Source organism: Mustela erminea, chromosome 12 (genome assembly GCF_009829155.1).
Source record: "Mustela erminea isolate mMusErm1 chromosome 12, mMusErm1.Pri, whole genome shotgun sequence".
Classification (NCBI taxonomy): domain Eukaryota; kingdom Metazoa; phylum Chordata; class Mammalia; order Carnivora; family Mustelidae; genus Mustela; species Mustela erminea.
Window position 1 is genome coordinate 7,774,594 of NC_045625.1, and position 10,333 is coordinate 7,784,926.

At 62.1% G+C, this 10,333-nt stretch overlaps 1 protein-coding gene across 1 annotated transcript in view; it reads left to right on the plus strand.

Annotated features, from left to right (window-relative positions):
- The window catches only part of NIBAN2 (niban apoptosis regulator 2), a 51,414-nt gene extending 41,779 nt beyond the window's left edge, over positions 1-9,635 (plus strand). Inside the window, exons 6-14 of the mRNA XM_032308399.1 lie at positions 2,716-2,831; positions 3,369-3,473; positions 3,558-3,720; positions 5,024-5,211; positions 6,057-6,212; positions 6,710-6,826; positions 6,969-7,076; positions 7,159-7,270; positions 7,680-9,635. Of these exons, the coding sequence (XP_032164290.1) occupies positions 2,716-2,831; positions 3,369-3,473; positions 3,558-3,720; positions 5,024-5,211; positions 6,057-6,212; positions 6,710-6,826; positions 6,969-7,076; positions 7,159-7,270; positions 7,680-8,263 (1,649 nt within the window). The 3' untranslated portion in view covers positions 8,264-9,635. The remainder of the gene's footprint in view (positions 1-2,715; positions 2,832-3,368; positions 3,474-3,557; positions 3,721-5,023; positions 5,212-6,056; positions 6,213-6,709; positions 6,827-6,968; positions 7,077-7,158; positions 7,271-7,679) is intronic.
- Positions 9,636-10,333: the final 698 nt, after the last annotated feature.

Below are 10,333 nucleotides of genomic sequence, written 5' to 3' on the forward strand. Positions count from 1 at the left end.
GGAGGGGCGGGGAAGGAAGGGGCGGCCTGCGGCTGGGTTTAGAGGAGTTTCCTTCTACCCTGAGGACTGTGGGAAAGTTCTCTGCTTCCTCTAGCTTGGAGGCTGGGCCTGGAATTGCTCACTCCGGGGGCTGCCAGGAAGTGGGAGGGGGTGTGGGGGGAGGAGGCCGAGCTGGGGGCACGCCAGCTCGTCCCAAGGCCCCCCTTACATCCTGCATTCCTGGAGCAGCTGGGGGTGGCAGGAGGCAGCTGGGGCACGGAGCTGAGCCCGCAGGGTGGGCTTGGGCTGCAGAGGTCGAGGCCTCTTCCTGTCTGACTGCCATCCCCCTTAATCTGCTGCTTGGGACTGAGGAATGCAGTTTCCTTTCTCAGTCTGACCCTGATGACCCCACGGGCAGGAAGTCCCCGGGTTTGGCTGGAGTCCGCCAGTCCTGTGTTGGAGCCCTCCAGCTGCCATTCCCTAGCTGTGTGTCCTCCGACCAGTAACGCGGCATTTCTGAGCCAGTCTCCTCCGTCGGGAGAAGTGGGACTGAGAACAGCCGTCAAACAGGGCTGTTTGAGGCTGAGATGAGGGAATGTGTGTGACGTCTCAGGCTGGGCCTGGCGTCTGGGTCTGCTTGGGCCGCCAGAGCCCGGATGGCTTACACAACTGTGGAGGATAGAAGTCCAAGATCAAGGTGTCAGTAGGTTAGTTTCCTTTTGAGGCCTGTCTCCTTGACTTGCAGGTGGCTGTCTTCTCACGCAGCACTCTCTCCTTGTGCCCATTTTGCATCCAGATTCCCTTCTTTCAAGGACATAGTCCTCTTGGATGGGGACCCATCCTAATGACCTCATTTTACCTAAATTACTTCGTTAAAGGCCCAACGTCCAAATATAGTCACCTTCTGAAATACTAGGGCTTAGGTCTCTAACCTAGGAGTCTGGGGGGACACCATGCGGCCCCTGACAACCAGGGGAAGAGCTCAGGAAGGGGACCTTCTCTCCTGTGAGACTCAGCAGCCCAGCTGTGGAGTAGAGATGTCCTGAGGGTCTGAGAGCCCAGCCCTGGGATGTTGTGGCCTCCTCCCTAGTGCTCCCGCCCCCCAGCCCAACTCCCCCCCCACCCCCCAGCGCCTCTGCTTGTTGTCTGTAGACCGCAAATGCCCTGGGGTGAGCCAGGGCACATGTACAGCACAGCCCACATTTTCTAGGCAAAACCTGGCCTCTGGGCGGCCGTGCTCCTCCTTCCTCCCTGGCCCGATGGGCAGCCCCGCTGGAGCACCCCTGCCCTGCTCCAGTCACTCTGCCTGATCTCAGTCCCTGAAAGGCAGGGGGGAGACCCCTCCACCCCCACCCCATCCAGGGAGCCCCGTTTCCCACCGCTGAGCCCCCTTCCGGCACTGACAAGCAGTGACTCCTGCGCTCAGCTGGAGGTGAGGGGGTTGTCCCCAGGCCCAGAGGGGCTTTTTCTCTGCAGGGGTGACTCAGCCTGTAGTCAGAGCCGTGGGGAGCCAGGGTTTTGGAGGCCCAGACTGCCCTTTCCCCTTCCTGGGCTCCAGGGACACAGCGGCTGGGGGCAGGGTGCCAGCGTGACCGCCCCGCTGCCTGGCTCCGCGTGTTAACCATATTCTTCCCCGAGTCCGATTTTGCAACTTCCTGCTGCTTGCCTTCCCCGGCAGCTGTTTTGGGGGGCCCGTGCCTTGTTCCCTGACCCACCTCGCTGGCACGCGGAAGGAGGGCGAGCTCCTACGGGCTGCTGCCAGTCCTACCAGTAGCACGAGTCTGGGACTCGTGTGTTGTAGTGGGACTGGGATGCCGTGGTGAATGAGAGTGACCCAGCCCGCCCACGGACAGCGACAGCACCCCGTCCCTGCTAGGCGTAGTAAAGGGTGACACGGTGTGGAGGTGGGGTCCGCTCTGGGGCCCCCGCGTGACCAGTTCCCAGCACGTCCCCATGGCTGGAGCCTCACGGTGGATGTGGGAGACCAGGCCGGGTCGTTGTTCCCACTGCTAGGAAGAGAAAACTGAGGCCCTTAGGGTTCAGGGATCTGGAGGAAGACTTGGCAAGCTACGCAGCGCACGGCCCAGAATTTGGCCCATTGCCTACTTTTGCAAATCGAGTTTTACCGGCTCGTTGGTTTCCAGATTGTCTGTGGCTGCTTTGATGCCGCCGTGGCAGAGCGGAGTGGTTGCAACAGAGATCATCTGGTCTGCAAAGCTGAAAATATTTACTGGCTGGCCCTTTGCAGGGAAAGTTTGCAGGCCCCAATGTGGACAGTAAGGGGAGGGAGCGGGACTGGAATGAGGACCTCGGGGTTCCTCTGGCCCGCTCTCTGCCATGCTGGCCACATCTCCCGGCAGGGGTGGGGTGACCTTGGGACCCAGCTCTGCCGCTCACTGCCCCGGGACCTCCAGCCAGCAGCCTGACCTTGCAGCCTGCGTTGATCTGTCAAGTAAGGTTGAGGACAGTTTGGGGTAGTTGGGAAGATTTGAGAAGGGAAGTTGCATACGAAGGAGAGGGCTGCGCTGCTGTTGGTGGAGGGCTGTTATCGCTGTCACGGTCACTGCAGACATGACCGCCACCGTCGCTGTGAAGGCAGTGGGGCTGCAGGAGGGATGTACCTGTGTCTGCACACTTGGGGAAGGGAGCGGGCGTTCAGGCCGTCGGCCAGTCGGTCTCGGTGAAGGCCACTGGGCCATCCCACCGACCTCCCCTCTCCCTCCCTGTCTGGAGCAGGGATCCCGGAGAACTCGAAGGTAGAGGGCCCCGCATTCACGGATGCCATCCGCATGTACCGCCAGTCGAAGGAGCTGTACGGCACCTGGGAGATGCTGTGTGGGAATGAGGTGCAGGTGAGACCGAGGGGGCTGCTGAGGGGACCGTGGGGGTCACTCCGGGCCGGAGCATGGTGCCAGGCACAGAGACTTTGGACTCGGGTGCTCCCGGTTTGTAAGGAGACAATAAGATCATTTTGGACAAGTGGAGATTCTTTATTCAGTCATTTACTGTTATCTCTCCTGACCCAGGGGCTGGGGTGCTTCTGTGAATAAGAGGGACATGGCCTGCGCCCTTATTCTCTCTCTAGCAGGAGAAACAGACATTTGACAAACAAACATACGTACTACTATGTGCAAGTGGGGGGGAGGGGTCATGTTCCAGATAGGGAGGCAGCAGGTGCAAAGGCCCTGGGGTGGGATCCTGCAGAATCCTGCAGGTCCCCCGAGCAGATGAACTGGGATCTGGGGTAAATGATGCTCAGGAGAGAGGGCAGTGGAGACATGGAGCCAAGGCCAGGCCCAGGGGAGGTGGGGCTTGAGGAGAACTTGGAGAGGAACCTGCCAGCTGGACATGCTCTAAGCTCTGGCCTGGCCTGTGCCTCCTGGTCCTAGATCCTGAGCAACCTGGTGATGGAGGAGCTGGGCCCTGAGCTGAAGGCGGAGCTCGCCCCGCGGCTGAAGGGGAAACCACAGGAGCGACAGCGCCAGTGGATCCAGGTGGGTGCGTGTGGGCTCGGAGGCGGGGGGCTGTGCCCGCCCAGCACCCTGGCTCTGGCTCTGACGCGGTGGCTCTGCCCACAGATCTCCGACGCTGTGTACCGCATGGTATATGAGCAGGCCAAGGCACGTTTCGAGGCGGTGCTGGCCAAGCTGCAGCTGGCCCGGCCGGCCATGGAGGCCACCATCCGCACGGACATGGACCAGATCATCACCTCCAAGGAGCACCTGGCCAGCAAGATCAGAGGTAGGCAGGCTACCTACTGTGCTCGGGGGCCCAGGCGGCCCTCCCGTCTGTGCCGTGGACCCATATACAAGTGACTTGATTCGTTTGGTCATTTTAAAAAATGAAAACCAACCCGAGGTTTTGTTCTTCCAACTTCTTGGTGTTGTTTTGTGGCTATTTTTGCAAATCCAGACCTTGAAGATGTCTGTCTGTCTTGTTAAGGAAGTTCCAGTTTGTCACTCAGCTTTAGTTGGTCATGGACTTGACCGTGGCTTTGTAGGCATCCGTTTAGTGATGATGCACTCGGATCAGGGCTCGCTTTTCAGGGTCTGCACACATTCCCTTTTGTTCCCGGCCCCCTGTCCCCTGCCCCACACGCTGACCGCGTGCAGTTTCCGGACATGTCAGTTGCCTGACCCCCTTCTGTCCTCACTGTGCTGCGTAGACCTCGGAGAGCTCACGTCTGTCTGTTGCAACAAACATTAGCTGGGCAGAGGAGTGGGACAGACCTCAGAGCACCCTGGGTGGGTCCGAGTGCCCTGGAGCTGGTCGTGCCCAGGGGCCCATGGCCTTGTACGTGGCTGCACAGAGCAGGGGCTGTCTCAGCATGTACAAAACCCAGAGGCTCACGGAGTCTACCAGGGTGTGTTTTGTTTCGTTAAACAAAGCAACAACACCCCTAGAGATGCGCTTCTTTCCACTTCAAGTGAAGCAGAACAATGCTGACACCTTTGGGCGAGCCCCTTTCGTGGTTCCTTGCCCTCAGACTTTGAGAAATATCGGGGGCCGATCTCAGAACCCCTCGTTCTCTTTGACAAGTGGATCTGTGAGTCATTCAGTTTGCTGGTGTCACAAGTGGCTTGCTTTCTTTTCTTTTTTTTTTTTAAGATTTTATTTATTTATTTGACACAGAGAGAACACAAGCAAGGGGAGTGGGAGAGGGAGAAGCAGACTTCTCGCCAAGCAGGGACCCTGACACGGGGCTCAATCCCAGGACCCCGAGATTATGACCTGAGCGAAAGGCAGACGCTTAATGACTGAGCCAGCCAGGCGCCCCACAAGTGGTTTTCTTTAAAAGCTAATACGAGGGGCGCCTGGGTGGCTCAGTGGGTTAAAGCCTCTGCCTTCGGCTCGGGTCACGGTCCCAGGGTCCTGGGATCGAGCCCCACATTGGGCTCTCTGCTGAGCAGGGAGCCTGCTCCCCACCCCCCCCGCCTGCCTCTCCGCCTACTTGTGATCTCTGTCTGTTAAATAAATTAAAAAAAAAAAAAGCTAACACGATCGCGAGTCTCCCATCCGCTCACGCGGCTCCCTCTGGGCGCAGCCTTCATCCTCCCCAAGGCAGAGGTGTGCGTCCGGAACCACGTCCAGCCCTACATCCCGTCCATCCTGGAGGCCCTCATGGTGCCCACCAGCCAGGGCTTCACCGAAGTGCGGGACGTCTTCTTCAAGGAGGTCACCGACATGAACCTGAACGTCATCAACGAGGGCGGCGCGGACAAGCTGGGTGAGGTGAGGCCAAGCCCCCTGCCCCACGACACGGCCTGCGGGGCCTGGGTCTGCTCTGCCCCCGCCAGGCTGGGACTCGGGGTGTAACCCGTCACCAGAGGGTCTGCTGGAGACCAAGCGGCTGAGGTCGTGAGGCACTGGGGGGCAGCGGTCAGAGGGAAGGGGGATGGCGGACCCCCTCGACCCGGCTGGTTACTTTAGTCTCAAAGGACTTAGAAGAGGGAGGGAGAGGAGGAGGGGAGGAGGAATTGAGGGGAGGCGGAGGGGGAAGGGGCGAGGGTTGGGGGGAAGGAGAGGCAAGCCTCTGACCGGAAGCAGAATTACTTGGGTACCATTTCACGTACCCCACCGTGGAGACGGCACCTCTCTCTCTTACCTCTCCGTTACCCAGTTCTCAGGGTTCCACAGACCCCATTGTGGGGTACATGGCTGCCTGACACCCCCTGTGGTTGTCCGGTGGGGACAGAACCGATCCCAGAATCTTTGGCCTCCTCTTCCATACCCCGCACTGAGGAGTCCACAGACACTATCGGAATTTGAGAACCAGAAAGGACCTTAGAAATCTTGAGAAACTGTCCCATGAGTTTGAGGCTGCAGAGTCGGAGGCTCCGAGAGGGTGAGCGACTTGCCGAGGTCCCACAGTGCCCCAGAAGGCGTGAGAGCCTCTCGCCGGGCACCGTGGCTGCCGGACCGTGCTCCGGCCTCCGCGTCCTCATCCCTCCGGGCCTGGGCCCCCCCCCCCGCAGCTTGCCCCGCGGGGGCTGGGCCCGGACTCCTGGGGCCCCAGGCAGGCTGTGGTCTGCCCGCACTCCTGGGGGGCCCCGGCTCAGGTCCCCACTCCCCTGCAGTACATGGAGAAGCTGTCGCAGCTGGCGTACCACCCCCTCAAGATGCAGAGCTGCTACGAGAAGATGGAGCCGCTGCGGCTCGACGGGCTGCAGCAGCGCTTCGACGTGTCCAGCACAGCCGTGTTCAAGCAGCGGGCCCAGATCCACATGCGAGAGGTGGGCCCCAGCACCCGCTGACGTCCCCCTGCCCCGGCCCTGTCTCCTGGGCAGAGGCCCTTCCCTCCGTGGCCTTACGCCCTGGCCCTGCCTCCTCCTGGGCCCCCCAGCAGCCGTGCTCAGTCCTGCTCTGGCCTCTCGGGCGCTCCCAGCTGCTGGAACACCTGCCCCTCCATTCACCTGGTTAGTCTGGACTCCTTTTTCCGATCTCACTTTAGAGACCCCTTCCTCCAGGAAGCCCTCCTTGCTCCCCAAGCCCCTCCATGTAGGCCCAGGATCTCTGTTCCCTCAAGGCAGGGACCTGCCAGTGCCCAGCACTGTGCCAGCACACAGTAGACACTGAGTGAAGATGGGGTGAACACGTAGGTTCACCCACAGGCCGCCTGTGCATCTCCCTAGCGGACCAGGGGTCACGGGCTGAGGAGCCCCTCCAAGGCGTGCAGGGAGGGGCTGGGGTCACTCCAGGGCCCTCACGTGCCCCGCGGTGTGCCCTGCAGCAAATGGACAATGCCGTGTACACCTTTGAGACCCTCCTGCACCAGGAGCTGGGGAAGGGGCCCACCAAGGAGGAGCTGTGCAAGTCGATCCAGCGGATCCTGGAGCGGGTGCTGAAGGTAAGCGGCCTGGCCTCCGAGCCCAGGCCCCGGGCTGGCACCAGGCTTGCTGCCCCTGCGGGAGGCACCACAGACCCCCCCCCGACCTGGGCCAGGATTCCGAGGCTCAGGGTCCATCCCCCTAACCCCTCTTTCCTGGCAGAAATACGACTATGACAGCAGCTCAGTGCGGAAGCGGTTCTTTCGGGAGGCGCTACTGCAGATCACCATCCCGTTCCTGCTCAAGAAGCTGGCACCCACATGCAAGTCGGTGAGCGTGCCCCTCACCCCCCACCCCGCCACAGCCCCCTCCTGCCACCCAGCTGGTCTAACCGCCTGCCCCACCCCTGCAGGAGCTGCCCCGATTCCAGGAGCTGATCTTCGAGGACTTCGCCAGGTTCATCCTGGTGGAGAACACATACGAGGAGGTGGTGCTGCAGACGGTCATGAAGGACATCCTGCAGGGTAGGGCGGGGGCGGCTGCGGAGCTGTTGTGGGGAGCCTCACTGCCACGGGAGGGGGCGGTGATCCGGATGGCTGCTGAGAGGTCGTCCTGGACCCAGCCCAAACCTCAGCCCAAACCTCGGGACTTAGGCCTGGGGGCTGGTTTAGGTACGCGGTGCAGCCCGGGGCAGGTAGCATCATTTCTCTGTGCTGTCCTGCTTGTCAGCTCAGTGCTCTGGCATTACAGACAGTGTCAGAGGAGGGACAGGAGGACACAGTGGTGGCTTGGGCTGCTCGTTCCCAGCACTGAGGCCTGGGCTAATCGTGAGGCCAGAGGTGGCGATGGGGGTCCTACTTGGGCACCGTGGTGAGGGTTGGTGGCGGCCGCGGCCCCCACGCCAAATGTCCTGATGCCCTTTTGGCTCCGCAGCCGTGAAGGAGGCCGCCGTGCAGAGGAAGCACAACCTCTACCGGGACAGCATGGTCATGCACAACAGCGACCCCAACTTGCACCTGCTGGCCGAGGGCGCGCCCATCGACTGGGGTGAGGAGTACGGTGGCAGCATGGGGGACAATGGCAGCCCCAGCGTCCCAGAAGCAGCCACTCATTCGGAAAAGCGACGGCGTGCCAAGCAGGTGGTGTCTGTGGTCCAGGACGAGGAGGCAGAGCTGTCGTTCGAGGCCGGCTCTGAGCCACTATCACCTGCGTCCCCGGACAGTGTCACCGAGCTCCGGGGCCTGCTGGCCCAGGATCTGCGGGCTGAGAGCCCCCCGCCGGCTGGCCCTCTGCTCAATGGGGCCCCATCTCAGGAGAGCCCCCAACCCACGGCAGCCTCTGAGGCCTCGTCCCCGCCTGCCTCACCCCTCCGGCAACCCCCTCCTGGAAAGGCTGCGGACCTTGAGCCTCCCAAACCCAGTGACCAGGAGACCGGGGAGCAGGTGTCCAGCCCTGATGGCCGCCCCCCCATCCACACCACCACCGAGGACAGCGCAGGGGTGCAGACGGAGTTCTAGGCTCCTCCCCTGAGCTCCTGCTGGACATGGCACATGGGCCACCCCCTCTGAGACACTGGCAGGCTTGGCTCCAGGTGGGGAGCCCTGGATCTGGCCTCGGGGTGGAGGGAGGGGAGGGCTGGTGCCCTTGTGGGGCGGGGGTGGCCCACCTGAGTCACTTTACTGGGTTCAGTCACACTTTGCTCCCTGCTTTCTCTTCTGTGGGATGATCTCGGGCTTCCTGCTTGTGCTGGGAGGTGGGCACAGCTGAGGGGGCTGAGGCGGCCGCTGAGTGCCCGGGTCCTCCTTTCCTGCCTTCTGGGGCCAGGTCTCACCCTCCTCCTCAGAAAGACGGATATCGAGTTCTTGTTCGCTGTGTTACTTGCCCACTGCATTCCCTCCCGTCTCGCCAGTGGAGGGCGGCTCATTGGAACCAGGAATAGTGAGCGTGGAGGCCCAGATCTGGGTCCGGACCACTGTCGTTCGGAGCGACACTGGCCTCGCTTTCCCTGCCCTGGGTGAGGGGAGGTGCATGGAGGGGGCTTCAGGCTGGGGATGCTGGCTTGGGGGGGATGCCTCGTGGAGGAGAAGGGGCGCGGGGCCGGGATTGGAATGAGAAAGGCCCAGGATGTGCTGGTCTGTGGAGAGGAAGTGTTCCAAAGGAGAGGGGAGGTGAGCTGCTGGGGCCGTGTTGCCGGGAGCGGCCCCAGCGCAGGCGGCCACGGCCGCCGGAAGGGCTCTGGAAGCTGGAGCAGGCTTTGCCTCCCCCTGCCCCTCCAGTGGAGACACACTCCGGGCTGGGTCGGAGGGGTGGCAGGCCACTCAGAGGTGGGGTTTGGGGGGTGTGGGTTCTGTCTCCTGAGGGCCACCCCCAAGGTACGCACTGTCCACCAGGGGAGCAGAGTACGGCTCCCCAAGGCACCACTGGTGGCCCCTGAGGATGTGGGGTCAGGCTGTGGCTCGGCCTCTGCTGCCTTCGAGTCACCGGTCATCTCACCCCGAAAGATTCCCTTCTCAGCTGTCCTCCTCCCTCGGCGGCTTATCTGGGGGCTAGGGGGTGAAGGTCGAGTGAGACAGCCCCAACCTGGCAGCCCCAACCCCAAGGCCCGGGACCCCCTGGCTTCCCCAGTCCCTTCCGACCCCTTGGTCTGCTTCCCGGGGCAGGGGCCTCAGGCCCCCAGGACGTGCGGCGGTGGCTGGTGCTCAGGGACCCCCCGGTCCCCCAGGCTTCATCTCCGATGCCTCACTAACCTTCTACCACCACAGTCCGTATTCTGAGCTCTCCTCTAGTGCCTTCTCTTGGGGGTTTTTTCAATCATCCTTCCCAGATATCATACTGAAAATATTATGCAAACTGTTTAAGCTTTACTAATCAATAAACGATTTAAAGCCACTGGCCTGTGTGTGGCGCCGACAGGGGGAGACCTGCGCCAGAGCTGGTCTGGGACCACCCGTGCACCAACTTTTTGGGCTTATCGTTTGACCCCCTCTCATGCCTGGTCCGAGGGTACCGCCCCGGAGATGGGGTGCAGGGCGCACAGGGGACAGGCCTGATGGCAGCTTGGCCTTCTCAGCTGGGTCAGTGCAGGCTGTTCCCCGGAGCCCGGAGGCCGGGATGGGGTGGAGCCGCTTTAAGGACAAGTCGCCCGGGGGCAGCCGCAGCAGGAGCAGGGAGAGGCCTCCGGGCCCAAGCCAGAGCCCAGATGGGAACCGCAGTGTGGGGATTTGGGGGACTCCTGGTCACACAGCATTCACTGAGCCCTCGCCATGCGCTGAGGACTCCGGGAGGAGGGCACCTGGTTCCGCCATCTCACCACGGTGTAAACTGAGGCCCAAGAAGGTGTGCATCCCTGGCTGAGGTTACAGGTCACACACACCCATCACCACACACACAGCTGGCGGGACGTGTTGTACCATGCAGGGCTGAAAACAGGCCTACGGTGGGATGGCCGCCGGTCACCTTGGGGGATGTTGGCTTCCCCGGCGCCAGCCTGTCCGCGGTCGCCAGTGGCTGAGGGCTGGTCAACACGGGCCAGGGTAAAGGATAGTGGGGGCCTTGGGGCTGGAGACCAGAACATTCAGCTGCAGTCG